Genomic DNA, 21,202 nt, shown 5'->3' on the forward strand with positions numbered 1-21,202 from the left:
TGGCTCATGTTCCAGGAGGCAACTCGCTCTCACCTTCGACGCATCCAGCGAGGGGTCCTCTCCAAGCGACCCGTATCGGGGAGTCTATTTCGGTAGGTCGCGCCCCCGCCGGTTTCTCGCGCGCGGCGCCACGGACGCTGTAGCGCGGCTGGGGCCGGTTGGGTGGTCCCCCGGCCTCACCCAAATACGGGCCGTTCCAGCTGGCGCCAAATTTTGCCTAAACGTGGGCAAGGATCCCTTTCCAAGGCGGCCCTCCCTTCCGTGCCAGGGTCAACGGCGCATATAGAACATTATCCGCGGTTATTTATTTTTAGCACAGGAACTGCTGGTTCTCGCGGATGGCTTACTGCATGTCATGATTCCAAAATTATCTGCTCCAATGAAACATGCCGTAGCTTAGGAACTGTGTGGAAATTCTAACCATCTAGTACGTATTAAACTATCTCACACGAGAGTTCGACAGCGATAGTTACCAATTATTTCGTGCGGCCTTCGTGTGGTCTGTCGTACTCTCACCATTCTTACTTGCGACAAGAAGTCGCCGAAAAAGAAAACTGTATTAATACATCTCCGTCAAGCATTCGATCTTGTCCCTTAAGGTTCAGGGTGTTAGCCAAAGGACAAAGATACGCCCTTAAGCGCACGTCTTTTTTTTTTTTTACGCTGCACAGTAACAGGAGACTCCACCTATAGACTACAGTGTGTAAATACGCTTACTACACGTCCGTCCGTGTTTTCTTTTGCTTGTTTTATGCAGTATTGGGGTTGAAGCCATATTAACAGCATCAAGTATGTGAAGGTCCGTTTTTCATGGCGAGCACGTTTTTTTTTTTACCGGTTCCAGGCTCAATGGCGCCTAAAAGACAATATGTTTCTTGTCATTGTTAGCGCGAGAACTGCGGTTTCTTGGAAGTCTCAGTGCATATCACCATCACAGTGTTGTTCTTGTCGATTGCCTGACAGAGCATGCAACGATTTGCAAGAATTGATTTTCTGCGATTTAGATTAACGTGCAGAGGAGGATAAAATGCAAGCACAAATGACAAGTACAGAGGACGTGTACTATACTAACGCACGAACACACGGGTGCTAAGCTATAATATATATCGATTCTACGTCTAAGGAGGAGGAGCTCAATGGCGCAATGCACGGACGCGTCCTAGCTTTCAAAGGAATGCCGGCAAGTGCTCCACCCCAGCGTCTCCTTTTATCACGCGGAGATAAACACTCGCATAAATAAGCAGTTCATCACAGCGCACAGTTCACTCCGTATCTCACGGGGCTATCAATTGTATTACACGATTGGTAGCATTACTTGCTAAACTCCACGTCTGAGGAAAATGCTATCACAGAGTCGATGCGCTTTCGTAATGTAACATCTATCAGCTGCACGTGTGTGTGTGTACCCGCAAACATCCTGTGCTTGCGAAGAATAATAGCTCAACAATTCGAGGCAGAAACACGCAGTCTGCAATCGAGACCTCCACTCTACACTTTGAGAGCGTGGCGCGTACCAAGCGCTACTTTAATTCTCCAAGTGCGTAGGCCGCGAATTCTTTCAGATTTTCGCAGCTTGAGGCCGTCCGAAAACCTTCGAAGCCAGATGTTCGTAATGCAATGATATCTAAACTCAGTGCTGTCGCAGCGTACTCTATTGCACTAGCTAAAGAAAGTGTTCTTCTGTAAGAATAAAAAGTTAAAAAGTTTTTAAAAACGTTGCTTCCAGCAATCGGTCCTTCTGTCGCACTTCGCCGCTCAAACCGGCCCGTAGCGTTGACAGAAAAAAAGATAGCGAGTTTTTACCTGGCGGACGTCGCGTTACCTTAGCAAATCCGCTGCGAAACAAGACCTGGAAGGGAGCCTGTCCGCCGTCCATTCTACTTTGTATTCACTTTTGCTGTCACCGGCGCCGGCCGGTGACAAGCGGCATCCGAAGGGCCGCCCTTCCATTTCCGTCTTTATTTCAGCGCGCAATGTCTCACGTGAGGAAGTTGGGCGCAGTAAGTGGACGTGTCTGTCAGCGAAGCGTTAAGTTCTGCTGAGCATTGTGCCACCTCGTATGGAATTAGTGCAATATTCTACCCAACATAGTAAACATAAGAAAATGCACTAAAAAGTAGAATTTTCCTTCCTTTTCTTAATCTTATTATATTGCCTATTCTTAAAGACAAAGGTACGTGATGGGAGACAAAGACATTGAAGATTTGTTTCTTCAGAAATATATCGCAATTCTGTCACCGTAAGATAACCAACACTTTTATAACAACTCAGCAACAAAAGCAACACCAGCTAGAGATGTTTCGCTTGGTGAGCAAATGTGCATTTTCATTTTGAATGCTACATAGAGGGCTCAGTAGCGTCTTGGCCACCATTTCTTGAAAACTTGTGAAATCAAAAAGAAAAAAATGTAATCTCGCTTTGCTTAGGTCAGCTTTAAAGGCTATACTGTCGCTCCAGCCGAGTCATTAAGAAATGTAATCAATGCAGAAAGAGCCGTAAACTACACATGACAACTTGGTGTTCTTACTGCCCCGCCATGAGCAAAATCGCATTTAAAATAAAATTAAATTATGCCATTTTACGTGGCAAAACCATGATTTTATTATGAGGCACGCCGTAGTAGAGGACTCCTGAATAGTTTGGACTACCTGGGGTTCATTAACGTGCACCTAAATCTAGGTACACGGGTGTTTTCGCATTTCGCCCCCATCGAAATGCGGCCGCCGTGACAGGGATTTGATCACGCGACCTCGGGATTAGCAGCCCAACACCACAGTCACTAAGTAACCACAGCGGGTAGCGCAGTTTCACCAGTAACAACTTAACGTGAAATCTTGAAAAGCCGGCTGGGCGACACCAGCAAAGTCAAAATGGCTGAAGGAAACCTCTTATTAATATCGCTGTTCAATTTGTTTGCATGTTTTTTTGCGTATCACACTGTCAGAGATGCCCGGCATTGGATCGAGGTATGACCCCTATTCTGAAGAGAAGCAATATTAATTTTCTGTGCAATGACGAGATTATAACTTAAAACAAGGGGGATTCAAGCAGCATAAGATGCGTATTTATTTTAACTTCTGGCGCACCGTTAGAAGTCTAAACACATCCTCATTGCAACATGGGAAGTTATCATTGAAGGCGTAGAAAGCCAACCACATAGATTAGCGGAAGGGCTGACTTGTTAAGCAGTAAAGCTGTTGTTGTCGTCGTCATGTAAATAAATGTCAGGTGGCTGATCGTCCCAGCGAAGTAATGGGTTGGAGAATCAATAGATTTCATTGAATCTAGCACGAAATATAAGCCCAAGAAAAACATTGATTTGCTGAAGCATCAAGCTAGCGTAGACATTCATGATGTAAGACTTATTCTTCTTATATATCCAAATTCTGTGCTGAAAACATCAGAAAAGTATGGTGCAGAGCTACCTGGGCTCACGCGAGGACGACCCGACTGAAGGCTTGACGTATGACCTGGCTTTACTTAACACCTCAACAGTGCGTTCCGCGTTCTGGTCAATCGGGCGGTTTTAAGAAGACGACCTTTGCGGCAGCTTCGGGAACGTGAACGACATAGCCGCTGAACGTCCCAGCTCTCCAGCCGCCTCAGCGGGTAGCTCGAGCTCACTGCCTCTCGCAGTCGTCGTCCCCGCCGTCGTCGCCGACGCCACTCAGTCGCTGCACCCAATTTCCGGGGAATGCGGCTCTCGCCAGAAAACCCCGAGCTTGAGTCTCGGCGGCGGCGTCCTTTTCAAATGAAGAGAGATGCGCGACCAGAGCCATAGACGCGGTAAGCTTTATGGTCGTGTCGTGCCGGCATCCCCCCCACGCCGCGGTCTCTCCGTCCTTCGCCGCCGTTCTTCTCCGTGTGTCGATCCGGAACCACCTACCCGGGGTTTGTCACGGCCACGTCCTTTCAGATGTCGCGGCTTCCATATCCGGGGCTCGTGTCGACGTGTGTCGGCGCGGAGTGGCTGGCTTAGGGCCGTAAGACGGGATCGTCCGTCTTTTACACTGTTCGCGCTTTCTCTGTGTGGTTGTGTCTTTTTCGCGTTGCCTTCGCGTCTGCACTGGCGGCGAAAAGTCGCGTCAGTGAGGAGGTTGACGGTCGTCTGGAAGAGGAAGCTGTCCGTATAAGGTAGCGCACGCTTCTGTCATGAAGCTTATAGCTCGGTGGCCTGGATCCCGCCGTTTTACTTAATGCACGCGTCGCACTCATCATACGATCTGCTCCTTCCTCGCTTTGTGCCATTGTGGAACTGCCAGAGTTGTGACGCGAAAGTTGGGAGCGCAGAAGCCGAGAGTAAAATAATAGCCCATTCGCATATTTCATTGTATTTCTCAGATTACCCTTTTCGCGGCTGTACTTCGTATTGACAAAACCCAAGGGCATTCAGTGAGGTTGCAGTTGTAGCTTTTAACTTCATATTGACTCACATTCTATGCAATACACTGCGTACGCATGACGAAATCGTCTCGTCTGCGGCGTTCTATCAAGAAGAGGGAAAGTGCAACGAATTCACTGTTTTGAAGCAACGTATAATATGAATTCAGACTTTGCGTGCGCGATGGGTGTCTGTGTTGTGCGACATGGAATGAGGAGAGAGGGCAGGAGGGAGCGAGAGGGCTAGAGGACCCGCGCATGGGTTTATGATTCCGGTGTTTAGTTCCTATCGGTGTCCATTGCCTTATTCGATAAAAGATGTTGACCACTACATATACACAGACATTGGTCATTAATGGCGTTAGACTAAATACTCTGCAGCTACATTGATTTGAATGCTTGCCTCGGCGGCAGACGTTCTCGAACCGCGAAAGCAACAAGAAAGCAGAAGAATGGATACTCAAAGCGCTTACTCGCAACTAATAGTCTACCCCAACCAACAGGGGCATAAAAAGCAAGCAGAACCAGCTTCGCATTCGTCACAACCAAACGAAAGCCACTTCTTACCGGTGAAGGAAATAGAAAAAAAAAGACCAATACCAAAGGGACAGAAAAGTGGCCCACAGCAGAGGCGTCAAAAGGCTCAAAGGTATAACCCCATTACTCAGGCAGGTCTCATTACGCTTGCAGAAAGTTTATGTATATTCGCCATAAAGCCACTGAAGGCACACTAATGCAGGTTCCACGAGCTTTTTGAATAACGAATGTTTTCGTCATTTCGAATGCCAAATTATTCCTGTGTTCCTGCGTTGTTGTCTTGGCGCTACCTTCCTGTTATTATAAGCCCTTACCAACTCATCCAAATGTCAACCTTGATTCAAGGTGACATTTATAGTCTTTTTTTTTTACAGAAAGAAACGGCAACCTAATAAATGGGAATTGCCCTGGTACTGTACCTCTTGCTAGATTATGAGCACTAATCAGTCATTATGTCGTTATTTACGTTGCATATCATTCATCAGGCGGACGCTGTGATACGGGAAGATCGGGAGTAACGATTCCTTTTACTATTATGGGCTTGTGGGGACAGAGCACCGCCTTCTCAGTGCAGTGAAGTCTTGGTTTGGGCTAATCCTTAGAGAAAACGTACCTGCAGCTTGCGCAACTTTCAAGCTACAGTATCGCTAGGAAACGGCATAGAATCGTCACGCTAGGGAAGGTCGCTAAATTACATTACAATGAAAATAGTGCCCGCAGGTCAACAGAAAACTGGAGTGCTTTCACGTTTCCTGTATGATACGAGCTTGAGTCATGCTGACGCGCTGGATGGAGAAAAGAATTCTTAGGCATGGTCACGTGCTTTGTGTTTTCTGGTAATAGAGTTTACCCGGCAGCGATACTTTAGGGTGAGCAGCACATGTGATAGGGCTGTCATTTTGATTAGAATCAGTTTCACTGCTCTCATAACCTGCGACGCAATATCTTTGCCAAGGGCGCGCATTGTTCATTTGAGTTCGCATTCGAGTTCGTACTTTGCGCAGTTGTATGCCTTTTCTGCCCTTTGCCATCACATAACTTGCGTGCGAATCGATTTACACAGCGCTTTAAGGAAGGTTACGGCGCCCTCCTGACCAAACCGTCAGCCTTTGCAATGGACCATTGCACGCTTCGCCTCAGGCTCTATTGTTCGTTTTATTCTATGAAGGTCGGCACCAAATAGTCCATATATACCGAAGCAAGACGTCGATATAGTCGTGCTTCTATAAACGCGAAGAGCAAACGAGAACGGGAAGCGCGGAGGCAAGCTGGGAATTCACGAAGAGATGGGAGAACGCCCAGACGACACAGGGGGCCGAAGGGCCATTTCCTATTCCCCCTCAAAGTGGTCGTTTAGGGGTCGCCATTGAAAGAGCGGACTTCATGGCGTCCTCTTCCATATACACCGTGCACTTCGCTCGGTGCCATCGCCGTGGTTGCCGTCTAAATGTCGTCTGTTCTCGACCCGCCAAGCGTCGTCTGCGGCCATTGCGAATGTCGGCCACGTACATGTCGTCTGCTCCAGAAATCACCCCTTACCCTGCCGCTTTAGGATTTGTCCTGTTTTATATCTTCTATTTCTTTCTTTCTTTCTTTCTTTCTTACTTTCTTTCTTTCTTTCTTTCTTTCTTTCTTTCTTTCTTTCTTCTTTTTGTTTTTCCAGCGCCGACTTACTCCGCTAGGCGTTTCTTCATATATAAAATTTCCGGTGCTCTACTCAAAATGGTGAACTTTTGGTTAAAACGCTCTACTCTTTCTTTCCTGTGTCAAGTTAGGTGAGAAAAGTTAAATGCGAAAGTACAGCCTTCCTTCCTTACTTTTTTTCCTGACAAGCCTGCATCGAGCTTACATTGTCCGAGTATTGAAAGCTGGAGAAAAGTGAAAATTAGGTTTACCTTGAAATATCAGGCGCAAAGCATTATTGGTTTTTCGACAGTGTATTTTGTGCAATATGCGTTTCTTGGGAGGACCCGAACAATTCTTTAAGACTACTCCTAATGCAGTAGATGTAAATGTTTGTTTTTGGTGCACTAGGCTTGTGCTAAAGCATTGTGCACAACTGATTTGATTATTTCGATACTCCTCCTTCTAGGAGATCGTAAACTTGTTCGTTGCTGTAAGGAGGAAAGTGTGCAGCCCTTGAGTGCCTAATTGAAATGTTTTGTTAACTTATTGCTTGTTTATTTCTCTTTACTGTATCTGCCAACATGAATGCCCAAATATGTAGTTCATTTATAGGAGACAGAATTAGTACCATAATTCATGACAACGGACATTTGATTTGTTTCAAGTTTTTCAATAAGTCAATAATGATTACTAATTTGCTGAAGGGGTACGTAACACAAGTCAATAAAGTACGATGGGTGAGGGAAGCATAATATTGCAGTGTTTCAAAATTAATTACCCGCCGAATTCCCTGTGTCTAACCTACAGCACGTTTTCAAGACACAAGGTTGAAAGAAAGGAAGAGATAAATAATTGCAGTATCAGTCACAATTATAATATTCTTTCTTGTTTGTGTGTTTTCTCGAACCGGCTATCTGTGATGCGTGCTGTTTTCCTAAGAAAGGAGTAGCAGGCATCACATTCAATAAAAACACACACATTCAATAAAAGAGTACAATTCCACAAATGCAAAACAGGCTCATTCCGAGAAGTTATATTGACGGACAATTTCGCGCACCTTAATAATAAAAGTGAGCTCTAGCCGGATGAACCAATATTGGAAGATAACAAAACCCTGCCATCAATTTACATATATAACTGCGTATTATCGATATGCCTTAAATGAACAATGCATGACCACGCCAAGCAACCACCACGCCTGCCATATGATAAAGTATGTATGTCATGAGTATCAATTCACAAGGCAGCGATGTCTATCATACAAAGTAACAGATGCAGTACTATTTCGTTCGGAGTCCCAATTCGCTGGCAGTACTTACTCGGACTCTTTCGACTATCTTGACTTTCGAAAAATTATTGGGGTAGACGGCACAATAAAAATAAATTATTGAACCGTAAACATTTCAATGCTTGTGCCCTGAAGACGCATTCAATCTTCTGCAATCGAGTAAGACATCTCCAACCACAGTAGCAGGCTTCGTCTTGCCTTACGCTAAGCAACGAAAACCGCAATGTCTAGCTTGATTTCTTAGTCTTCCTTAATAAGTTGTTTGGTCACTGGTGTGGCAACACGGCACTGATCATTCTTGTTTACCTAAACGAACGACAATCTTGATGATGAAGTCATTCTGGGAAGTCCCTGCCAAATCTGTTTCTGTAAACACCTACGCTAAATACATGTGTGCTAGATAAAAAGTGGAAAAGAAATGTTCCGTTAGGAGGAGCGCGAGGACGAATAAAACTTCGCCGAAATGTCAAGTGCAAATGTTGACGAAAGCATGGCAAGACTCCTCTTTTGAGGACGCTTCCTGCTTCATACGTGGAACACTCGACCCTCGAAACTTCGGAACTCCCAACGGACGAATCGACTGTTTAGGCACTCCGCTGCATAAGTGACGACTATAGCTCGGTTCCCTCAGCGCGATTTTTTAAATTTTCCTTCACACCGCGCGGGCTTTCCTCATTTTTCAAGTTACCCCTTCCGCCCATTTTTCTCTGTCAGTCCACCGCGCGTTACTCCCGGCTTAGAAGGCAAACAACGCTGGATTCCTCTTCGGTTCTTTCCTGGAGACAAGCACCTGATACTCGGTGGTATTACGCAGTTTAAGGACCACATTTTGGTGTTCATCGTTTCCATGCTGTTTCCAGCACCGTCCGCTCTATTTCTAGGATTTGGAGCTCCTCGTCGGCTTATCGGGCGGGGCGCTCTGTACCCGCCGGTTTTCCCCGTGCTATGCACTTGTGCACGCAAGAACCACCTCAGTCTTATATTCTTTTTTTTTTGCTGTTAATAACTCTTCCTCTCCACTTGTCTTTTCCTTTCGAGAAAGACTTAGAAAGATCTACGTCTGCAGGAAGCGTTATGCTCGCTCGAACTGAGCGAATAATAACAGAGAATCTTTCGTCATTCATCACAATGCCGTCCCCCCCCCCCCTTTTCACGTTGTTTCCTTTCTCGCGGCGCAAGAGCTGTCGTATAACCTGCGTAGGGCCCATAGCTGTCTCGGTGGTGCATGAGTATCCTTTGTTTAGGAAGTTGGTTGTCAACTCTTTGTAATTGGCCCTTTTTACAAAGCACGGTTACGTTCCTGCTCTCTTAATAACCTTAACTTATAGTTTAGTGCTTCTGAATCATAAGCATGGAGATGTCAGAAGCTTGAGAACGAAATCAAGTAAATGTTGCTTTGCGTGTGTGTGTGTGTTTGTGTGTGTGTGTGTGTGTGTGTGTGTGTGTGTGTGTGTGTGTGTGTGTGTGTGTGTGTGTGTGTGCGTGTGTGTGCGTGTGTGTGTGCGTGTGTGTGTGTGTGTGTGTGCGCGTGTGCGCGTGTGCGCGTGTGTGCGTGTGTGCGTGTGTGCGTGTGTGCGTGTGTGTGTGTGTCTACTAGCATGATTGCTGTTAAAGTTACACGAACTGTCAAAATTAACCACATTGTACTTGATTCTGAAGTTAACGGGTGTATTCTGTAGGAACTTTCCTGTTTTGAGAAGGCTAAGAGTTTAGAATTGCTAGATATAATTAGACTATTACTTTGCCATTGCACATAAACACTGCGCAATATATTACGTTTTACTCAGTCAAATTCAGCTTTTGTAGTAGAAAGTCAATATTGCGTGCGACAAAACGTCAACGAAAAGTAAACGAATAAATTTTATGTGAAGATTATCGCTCATGCTGACAACTCCTGCCACAGTTTCAAATGACTGCACAAAATTTATGCTACTTTGAACTTCAGAATGCGCTATATCATATAGTCTGTGAAAGACGGCAGCAACCTTCTTTCCAATATTAGCATGCTGCTTTAGGGTTTTATACAAGCAGGGCTTCGATGAAGAAACGTAATCTTAGCACGCTAAAACATGCGGACATGAGGCCAATAAGATTAGGAGAATCTTGGTCCGCATAGTCATAGGAAAAAACACGACACACTGCCTCAATGTCCTTATCACAGTTTCAATAATCGGGATCTCTTTAGGCTTCTAATTTTTTTATTCTTGAACTTTTTTTTGTTAATAAGATGTTCTGTTTTGTAGATGCACTTTTCATAAATATATTTCAGCAATTCCACATAACTTATGTTTGCACGAATAACTGTGACGTAGTTTCGGAGGTTAGTTTTATGCTTCATCTGAAGTGTTGTGAAGTGCTGCTTAAAGCGATGCGTATGCAGAGTCGTTATTATGCACAACTTGCCTCAGTATATGCGAGCGATGTGTTTGTGAGATTACCGATGCGAAAGCTTTTGTTTCTGAACGCAGCAATGGCACGTGCGAGAAAGTATGCTCGAAAGGTGGTGGAACTGAGGCTCCTCCTTCCAGCAAGCTTTCGCAGTTGTAATTAGCCTGCATGTTTCGTTATCTATTGCCGCTGCTCACGCTTCTTAAGTAAATCGTACTGTAAGTCAATAAAATAAAAGCACAATTTTCAGAATTTCCGAATGGTTTTATCACAGCTGTGAGTACAGCTGTTATCGCATGCCTTTCGCAATAAAAATGAGTCGCTACTAATAGCACCACCATGCAGGTCACGTTATGTGTAGTGGACGAAGGAGCTCAACCCGTGCCGTCCTTATAATACAAAGTGCTTGAGAAGAAGTGCTAGCTCAGCAGCTTCTATTTAAATACACAAGAACGGAAGACACCGTCCTACTGGGCATACACAGCACCGTTCGTGATGAAATTGTTGCTTCGAAAAGAAAACGTTAAAATCTGTCGTCTACCCAAACCAGTTTCCTGTTCATACAGGCCGTCAATTGTGTTACCAAAATTGTTGAAAACTGCGCAATGGAACAATACTGAAGCATGATATCCAAATCCATTTAACTCAGGAATAATCAATTATATTAGAATTATGGAAAGTACACCTAGGTTGATAACTAAAGCCCACAAAATTCTTGTAATATACATCACCGTGAAATACACCACTCCTTTCTATGCACCTAGAACTTTTCCGAAACCGTCTTAAACACTTCATTATGTTCCCGTAAGCTGTCAACTAATCTTTCAAATGTGTACTTTTAATAATGTATAAGAAATGAGCTTTACAAAAGTGCGATATCCATTTTTCAGGCTGACTTACGAATTTCTAAACTTTCGGCTTCAATTTTTTTTTTCAAGCTCACCAATTTCTGGTGATTCGCGTAAACAACGAACGCTTTAAATCACAGTTATGCTTCTTCCAGACGATAGAGCTCAGCTGCATTGTTAATTCAACCAAAGGACGTTTTCTAAGAAAATTTTCGTGGCATGTTGTTGGGGCATATTTCCTTACCACAGTGCTAGTCTCAGAATATCTTCTAAAGAAATATGTCTGCAGCAGTATGCCTCTAATTCTGCAATGAGGTATGTTCAATGAAATAATTACTTAGCACAGCAAACAATAACACGAGTGCTCCCGACAAGTTATTCTGCTGACGTCACACAATTTCTCCACAACAACGTTACCATAGTACACGTTGTTCCACACCAATTTGTCACTCAACTGTGGTCATAACTCTCTCTCTTCGGTCATCGACAACATCGTCAGCTCGTGCTCGACCAAGCACAAGTTCAGCACTTCATGCGATCCTGAGACAAACGTTCTCGCTGAGCGTCTCAAGCAGAGGGTCAATGACATCCTCTCGAAGCACGTTGCGGAAGACCGCCATGACTGTGGTTTTCATTCACGACATGTGGCATAGGCCTATAATTTACCCCGGCATAAGACAGCCGGTTAGTCACCGTACTATACTTTGTACGCCCGAGAGCCCGCCTTGTCACTGGAAGCATTGCTCCCTTCGACTGCACCTACTGCCAGTGACTGTTTATGTGCCCACTGAACACGCGCGCCAGCTCGCCCGCCCTCGGCTCCACGCCTCCCAAAAGGATCAGAGGCGTGTTTATGACCGCCGTCGTGATGAGTGGTTTTAAAGTAGAAAATAGAAGAGATCAGTACAGCGCCGTTACTGCCTCTCGTAACCGCCGTCACCAGGAAGCGCACTTTCATCTGGGTTCTCTGGCGTTCATTTGGTGGCCAACACGTCACGTGGAGCTCTTCGAGAAGCTGTTGTCCCGTAACGCCGGTCCATACCTCGTGGCGTGATAAGTGATTGACAGCACGTCTATGATCATCACTGCGAGCCGCTCCATGTCGTCGTCAGCATGAAACAACGTCATTCACGTGGCCAGGCTCACTTGCTACCGCTCTCCTTCGACCACCACTTCAACCACCGCCCAGTTTGGTTTAACATTGTAATTACATCTGTATAATTGCCTTGGTTCTGTATGACACTTAACATTGTAATTGTTCGTAATTGCAAAATTATTGGTCGATTATCACAGAAGATGCCGGTTGGGCAAAGAATGGCTCGCCAAAACCAAATCTAGGCTCCACATATAAACTTGTACTGCTTTTAGGAATTACTCCGACTTCACTGAAACATCTTGCATGCTGCCTGCTGGATTTCTGTCGTTCTTTCATTTCTTCTTTCTCGAAGGGAAAAGCTGTGTTAAGGTAGACCGATTGATTTCTAATTAGCATTCCAATTATCCCGTGTCTGAACACTGGCGCTTTCCCAAAAGCTGACGTAAGTCTCACAAAATGTCTTTTTTGTGTGTGTTTGTGGAGTTACAAGCTACCAGGCAGGCACAAATTATGTTTCTCTTATGTTGTCTTGTTCATGTTATATTTTGTGCATTCGAAGTAGACATGTCCCTGGAGTAGTAACCGTCTAGTATGTTCATTAGGGACTCGTTCGGTAGGGTCGAACAGCTGTCAAACTTTCTCTCCTGGAAAACAAGTCAGGAAGCGGTGTAATGGATGAGCGTCTAATGAGCTCGGCAGTTCTTTTTTTTTTCTCTTCCTTGCTCGAATATTTTTTTTCCACAATTCACATGAAGCCCGCACTATATATGTTCGTGTATGAAGTAAAAAAAAATATTTAATAAATCCTTATTTTTTTTGGATAAAGAGAGTAAAGCTTATGCATGACCTGAATACCTAACGAGTCCTACAATGAATTTCTTGTTTCCGTTGCATTCTTTCTTTTTTGTCAGTGTTTTACGCATATGTTATCGTGGAGGCTGCTACGAATTTCCTTGGTATTCAGCTCGGGAAGTTCTCTGGTGTTTTCGTTCGTTGATATTCTTGATAGGCGGTAAAAATACTTCTGAAATAAAATACATGACTTATAAAAAATGCTTGTTTTCTTCTTTTTCTTTCTGCTTTTAGTCTCCGCAAATACTTGGTCATCGAAGTTATGGTGTCACCATTTTTTGCGAAGTAAGCATTGTCATCGCTAATTATGAGGCAGCGTGCACTGCGCCTAACTAAACAGCACAAATATTTGGTATGGCAAGATTTAATTTCTAAATTTATCGACTGAGCAATTTAATTGATCGCCGCATGATGTTTTATAGTCGACGAAGATGCTTCAACACGCTTAAGAAAAAATGTTTCTTTGCGAAGAAGCTCACTTACGATAAATGCCTGTGTCATTTCTGGAACAACTATAAAACCTTGAGCTTCAGACTGCTATAGACAGGCATATTTCTTTACTTTCTTAACGCGCACCTAATCGCCTCGGAAACCTACTATAAATATTTGTATGCCATGGAGGCATCATGGTTCTATCATATACCAGTTCATCTGAGATCTATTCTCTCCATTGCGCGCAGATCTACACGGACTGGGCAAACCACTACTTGGAGCGTAGTCGCTACAAGCGCTACATCCAGGACCTGCAGAGCGACATCACGGATGGAGTGCTGCTCGCTGACGTCATCGATGCAGTTGGTAAGGCGCATGAGAAGTCAGGGTTAATTAGTTAATCGCCACTCTTTATTTCACATGATCGTTATCTGCCGAATTAGGTCGACTGCAGCGCACATACATCCTTCTACCCCTCCCTCAATATGGTTTCCGACTACCGTTGCTTGTTCAGTGCTAAGTAAACCTACGCATGACCTTGCATGACCGATGCATGACCTTCCATATGCATATGCGTACGCCATTTTCATATAACACCCCCACCACCAAAAAGTCCAAATACAAAATGAAGTGTGTAGATGAAATATATTGACGTTGATGGTAAGGCATACGGAATGTAACTAGATAGTATACAGAATTTGTATGAGTCACCCATATCAATGTGCACAGAAAAATTCAATTGTCGCTATATGCAGCCGGGTACAGTATTCTCTCTTTAAACCAGTGGGCGACATTATCAGTTGCGATTCCACCCCCCCCCCCCCCATTTTTCTTCTGTTTCCTTAATCTAATGCGCACACCAGTGGAGGCCATAAAGCTGCAGCACTTGTTTAGAAATGCTGATCGTAATTGTCCTTCGAACCAAGAAAGATATTTAATACATGCCGGGTCGTTTCTGTAGTTTATGTCATGTACCCGAGTTTTTTTCTTATCACACCTGTCGTCTCAAATCTCCATTTAGACGCCACATGATTTTGCCGATCTTTTTTCTCATTGCTTCTCTATGCTCTAATAAACTTTTATCAATCTTGTCTATAAATCGCGTGGTGTAGCAATCTACCCATGTATTTTTCTTCTTCTTGTCGCTGGGTGCCATGATTAATATTCAGTAACACAAGTACTACTCGTGATAGCTGCTTAGTATAAGTACTTCTATTAAGTACTTGCAATACAGGTACTTATGCAAGTAGCTAGTATCATCACGTGTACAATGTATTTCTTTTTGACACTGACTGTTTTTCAATAGAGCGTTACTGTTATTGGTCTTGTGCCGACCATCCTATAGACACTACACTGGGAGGTCACTTCTTCATTTACAGAATGTTTAAAAATCACATGTGGCAGATGACATAATTCTATTATTTATTTATTTATTTATTTGCTTACATACCTACAGCGCCCAATGTTGGGCATTAGAGTAGGGGGAAGGAGTATACAAATGATGGAAATACAGATGATTGATGTTACAAAAGGATAGATCTAATACACAATACAACAAAATATTGATATTGAAAACGCAGTACTTAACACAACATTACACTAGAGGTTATTATGAAATACAATATAAATACACTTTAGTACATAATACGACGCAATGATAATATTAATAATAATTATAATTAGAATAATGTAATGAAAAAAAAGAACAGCGAGTAAGGCAAAAAGCCGCGGACAGGAAAGGTTAATCTCCTATTCTGTCCGAAGCGAAACACATTTTAGAGCTAAAGATATAAATGTTTCGACAACAAAGTTACGAACACAGATGGCGTTGCTGTAACAATTTCGAGCGGCAGTTTATTCCAATCATGTACTCCTCCTCCTGTATTCCAATCATTACTTCGAGCTGGAATACTCAATGAGGTGGACATTACTTCCCCGAGAAATTCAAACACATATTTATCTAATTGTCGGAAATTCACTGATTAACTTCCTAATTTTTTACGCTACATATTGCAATTTGCGAATTCTAGCACGTGAGTTTTCAAGACGCGTATCCACTAATAATAAATTTTCAAGATAACACCAAATTCTAGATGCGTACCGCGAAAGTGCGCAAGGAAATACATGGGCGTTCCACCTACCTTTGTGCTTCAAAGCAGAAAAGAGCGCTTTTTTAAAAAAATAAGTGGAACAACAGTGCGTTTTTACCGCGAGTTTGATGCCGAATATTTGAAGTACCCTCCCATCCTCAGAATTTGATTCTAATGAATATGCCTTGCCAACTCACCAGCTACAAATCGTAAATTTCAATATGTGGCTTAAAGTAATTAATTAAGAAGGTAATTCGTTCAATTTCGTAAAGATTGTTCATTATGTGTTTAAATTTATAGTGCAAATAATCTCCGCCGCTTCGAGTAATCCGGATCAACGACTACAATTACGACATCCGCAACAACCAATTTTTTTTTTAATTTTGTAATACTTGAAAATGATAGCCTCGTAGATTCTGGTTTCCTACGTGCCAAAAGATACGATGAGATTACGAGGCATGCCGTAACGGGGCACTCATGAATAATTTTCGCCTCTCGGGGTTCTTTAACGTGCACCCGAATCTCAGTACACGAGCGCTTTTGTATAAGACCCCCTCGAAGTGCAGCGGCCATGGCCGAGATGTGATCACGTGACTTGGGCTTAGTAGCGCCAAACAGTCACTGCAGTGTTAGAGTATTCAAAATTTCGTCAGCGGCTGTGAAGCCCGTGTGCATGCCAGTGCCTTTCAACCTCTGTTTCTTCGTCGGTGGTGCTTTCGATAGTACAGTGGCCGTTAGGAATTCTAGATATTTCGTAAGGGAGCAGACGTATTCTAGCTTCAGTCTATAACAATTAACAAAAAAAGTTTCAGAGGGCCCGATTTAAAGCTAGGCATGAACTAGTGTTTTATTTCTCCAGTTGCAGAGTGACGTATGTCTTCATTATTAATTTATTCGCTAGTAAACTATAAGATTCCTTTGCGTGTTCCACTGGCACTACTATATTCTAATGAGGGTTCGTAGCAAAACGACATTTCTGAGCTCCTAATTCCCGTTCACAAGTATTGTCCTGACCCGACACGTTTGAAAGTCTAATTATGGATCACAAACCCCTGCCTGACCTCAAAACGCTGTTGGTATCCGTTAGCCATCGTGCGCAGTATGGATATAAAAATTGTCACCAGCGTCCCTACATATTGCCTTAATATTGGCGTGTACAACCGCTGATGACACGTAGTCGTCAATTAAGAATCGTGGAGTCGTAAGCACAAGGATAAGAATTAATCGAGAAAGGACTCTTAAAAAGATGTCTCCAGCCGATAGTGTCGTTTGGAGGCTATACAATTGATGAAAAAACCTTTCTCCTTCTTTTTTATTCAAAAAAGCCCTTGTTTCTGTTTTGCTGTCACTGAATATAAAACAAGAAAAAATAAAGAAGCTCCCTGTGGACACGACTCTCCTGGGTGGGCCCCGACGTTCTTGACGTAGCTCAGTGCAAATGGCAGTCGACTTCTGTTTTTCCTTATATCCGCAAGGGCGGTCGCGATGTGACAGCGTTATTGGCAGATGACAGCTTGCCAAGAGACAATAAAACACTTTTTTTCCATCAAACTCCAGCACTCGATGCGAAAATCCGCGCTTTCTGACCAGAAACAAGCTTCAAAAGCGAACTGCTGCACATACACTGCATCCCAGTACGCGCACATCGGTCTGGGTTCAAGACATAGCCCACTAAAAAAGAAACAAACGTTTGGAGAAGGAACAGCAGCGGCAAAGTAAATTGCGAGGCGGGTACGAAACCTCGTGGCGTGACTCAGCGCCTGGCGATGGCGGGGAAGCAGGCGAGGCGCGTTCGCACCGTTAACGTCTCGAACTGGTGCCTGTGTGTGCAAGCGCGGCGCGGGCGCGTGTGGGTGAAAATCTGTTTACCCGGAATGCCAATTGGACTCCCCGAGCAACTACCGCCGCCCGAGCGGGCGCTCCCGCGTTTGCGCTACAGCGCCTGCATCGGAACGTTCGACGATTTTGGGGGGAAGGAAGGAGCGCGCCGACCAAGGCGCCATCTAGGGAGGGAGGAGGGTGATTGCGCTTCCTTCCTTCCCGCGTCCCTCTTTCCCCACAGGGGACGGCGCGCGCGGCCCTTCCCCAACTGTAAGCCTCGGGGTAAACTTGGACAGGGGGAAAAGCCAAACGGGAGCATCGCGAGGCTACATCACGATGCGGGGGGCGTTTGAAGCGATGAAAAACGAAAAAGCGAGACACTCTCTAATGCAGAAGGCCAACGCCAATTGCTTTTCTTTTTTTACGAGGCTCAGGCATTGGTTTATACTAATGCTGCCGAAGTTTAAGCCGCGCGCACTGTGTGGTCATTCTTTCCTCTTTTTTGCACGTGAGAATCCCTATAGCAAGTAACAATATATAGCGCGGCAGCTAAATGAGAATGAACGAAGCTGAACTGGTTACGCAGGAACATTTGTAATTTGCCTTCTGCGCGAGCAAAAACGTAAGATCAACATGGAAATAAGTAACGCTTCGTGACGCGGTTTTGTTCCACATGCGAACAAGCTACGCAACTTAACCCTTTAAGGCGCCTTGTACACAATTGTGTACATTGTACTTCTGCTGTTTTTTTCGCGTTTAGGGCACGCAATTTTCTATTAGGTTGGCTTTAGCACATTCCCAAACTTTAAACTGACAACCATGTGCATTTTTGGCACCATCTGTCGCATTTCGGTGAAGATTTCCATATCAAAACAAGAAATGGCGGACGCCGGAGCAGCAAAGAGCGGTGAGTGAAGTTCTTATTTTTTTAGAGCCGCTTTTTTTTTATTGTGGCAAGCGAAAAAAAATTAGACGCGCTTGTGCATCATATGAAGTACCGAGGAGTGATAATTTTATCCTTTCTGAGGAGATGACCGAACGCTAACGCTCGCACGCGCATGTGTACACGATTGTGTACAAAGCGCCGTGGTCGCTGCAGAAATGAAGAACGCTGAGAGTTGCTTTGATTTTCTTTCCAGGTTTTTTGGCCATTCGTCGTTCTTTCTACAATGCAAACAAGAATAAGAAAACCCAAACGACAGCTGAAAGGCTTTTGGAGCTCATTGTTGATAAATGTTTCAGACGTTGGGGAAAGTGACGAAGAAGAAGCCACGTGCGAAGCGACCGACGCCTGCGTTGCAGCTGCGTTCACCAACCTCACAGAAGAGGAAGATGCTGCTGCAGGGGAAACGCAAGCTGAAGAAGTGGACACAGAGTGTTTTTTCCTTTTGTGAACCTGGGTATCTGCAATTCTTGGCTGAACTACCACCATGACAATCAAATGTTGCCTGGAGCGAAACTCCTATATTTGATGAATTTTCGCTTGCTTGCAAGCTGCCGAAGCATTAATTAAGTCGGTGCTACCCGAGGAAAAGCGTGGAAGGCCTTCTCTTGCAGAGATCCAAGCACCACAACCAAAGATAGGGCAAAAAAGCAAGAATATCGCTTCCTTGCACCGACACGCACTACAACTCCTTTGACCATTGGTCCGAATCCCGCGACCAGAAGGTGCGAATTAGGTGCAAGCTCGAGAAGTGCACACGAGGCACCCGGATATTCTGCATGAAATGCACCGTGCAACTGTGCCTGAAGAAAGAGAGAAATTGCTTCCTCGCATTCCACAAGTGAATTTTGTGACCACCGAGGCGCTTTGTACACAATTGTGTACGATGTTGCAAATAATAACGTTTCATGATAACTTTCAAGAATTCGATGGTTTTGTGTTTCTTAGGTCCCAAAAAGAATGTTTATATATAAAAAGATTTTTTTCTATGCATAATTGCAAGTGGCGCCTGAAAGGGTTAATACTAGTATATTTCTGAGTAATTTGACTTTTCATGGCTAGGCTCCTTGGGGCTTTGGCCGTCCCTAAGCTTCGGCATAAGTATATCGAAAACGAGAAAATTCATGCGGATGCACTGCTTTGGTACTTGTAACGATCTTCAGGGAGGAAAACGAAATAAAACGTAACGCAGTGCTGAAACGTCAAGCCGACACAATTATCTTTTCTAAAAAAAGACGAGGCGCATTTTTAGGAATTTGATAATAAGCTTAGGTATTCCGCTTCTCACTACGAATTCACCAAGAAAATCCCACCCATAATACAATGTTGCCCATCTCGCGTCGACGTTTAATAAACACGCTCTTTTGTACCTGAAAATGATACACTAGAAGGTTTCCTTTGGCAACACTGGAGAAACAGCCGCAGCTAATAACTGCCTAGTTAGTAAAGGTGCATTTATAAGAGGCCACATGGTCACGCGTTTAAATATGTCCGCCTTCATTCCATCCTGTGAACATGGGTGCACAGCGAAGCTGGTGCGAACGTTACAGAAGTACTACCACTCCAACTGGCGTCAGACGGCGTTGCACAAGCACCAGCAGCACAAGCGACATACGTACGACCCACACGTGCTCGTGTTTTAAAGTGCGGCATACATCCCCATTCCTCTGGTCCGTCCGCCAAGTACAAGTGCCTTGTTCAACCAAATTGATGTTTGAAGGTTAACTGCCTGAGACGATTCGCGATGTACGACTTGCACACAAGCTGCAGACATGATAGCCTCATACTGCAGTTCGAATATACTAGCAAACATAATTCTGTCACACGGTAACTCAAACAGAAACTATTTCCAGCTGCCGTGTTTCAAGTGAGCGCGCCACAAAAAAGAAGCCCGACCAACTAGAGGCTAGTAGCTTCACTGTGAAACACGAAATCATTCACAGAAGAAATTTAATATACACGCATACTCGTACACATCCACAGATTCAAGGGCAACGCCCTAATCGCTCCAAAGATACTGCCACTGAAGCCACGCTTGATAGTGGAACACTGTCTCTGAAGCTGTGAATTCTGAGACCTCTGAAACCATGGTGGTCTTTCGAGCCCATTCAGACTTTCACTATCGCGGTCATATTTTGGCGAGTACTGTAGAGCGGAAAGCGAATCTAATATTTTTGAAGCGCTTTTTAAAAGTTTCCATACAGCACCAACTGTTGCAAGCCAATGAATGAACATGGATTGAATTCTTACAACACCGCGCTTGTACAATATAAAATATGCTTGTGATAGTTTCTCAATTGCGTAAAGTCTTCAAACCTTCAACGGTTAATAAAAATGACCATAGCACAATTTAGGGCAATGTCCAGTCTTACGACTGGTTTGCACACCCATGCTTGCAATTATCCTATATTCAACTTACCCCAATACTCTTTTGTTTGTTTTTTTCAGCCGGTGTCAAGGTACCAGACATCAACAGGAAGCCCAAGACAAACGACCAAATGGTGAGTGGCGCATATTCATTGATTGGTAAAGAATTCACCAGAAACTTCCGTCACTTATTTTGTTTCGCTAGCTTCAAATGGCTACTGGCAGCCACGAGTCTTCTAAAGTCGGATACAACTTAAGTCTGCAGTGAAGCCCCGCCCACGCCCTCATAACTGCAAGCCACTATTCCTTCGTGAGGCTGCAAATAGTTCGTACTTAAAACTTTCCGTGCCTAATTCTTGACTGAACTGAAATAAAGCGGTTGGTTCCCTGCAACTATTTATTGCCAAATTTCACTTCAGTTGGCAGGGAAGTTTCATGAGTAAAACGGGCTCAGCAGTGAAATGAACTCTACCACGGACTTTCGAAGAGGGAAATGCTCAGATTCCATATACTTTGTCTATTTCTGTTGCACAC

General features: G+C 44.1%; 1 protein-coding gene across 6 annotated transcripts in view; it reads left to right on the forward strand.

Moving 5' to 3' along the window:
• Positions 1-21,202, forward strand: part of sick (sickie) — a 1,048,559-nt gene that overhangs the window by 247,015 nt on the left and 780,342 nt on the right. For all 6 annotated transcript variants that reach the window (XM_070523275.1, XM_070523272.1, XM_070523274.1 and 3 more), the window contains exons 2-3: positions 13,696-13,813; positions 20,750-20,802. In XM_070523275.1, the coding sequence (XP_070379376.1) occupies positions 13,696-13,813; positions 20,750-20,802 (171 nt within the window). The remainder of the gene's footprint in view (positions 1-13,695; positions 13,814-20,749; positions 20,803-21,202) is intronic.

The sequence above is a fragment of the Dermacentor albipictus genome, chromosome 8, assembly GCF_038994185.2.
Source record: "Dermacentor albipictus isolate Rhodes 1998 colony chromosome 8, USDA_Dalb.pri_finalv2, whole genome shotgun sequence".
Lineage (NCBI taxonomy): Eukaryota > Metazoa > Arthropoda > Arachnida > Ixodida > Ixodidae > Dermacentor > Dermacentor albipictus.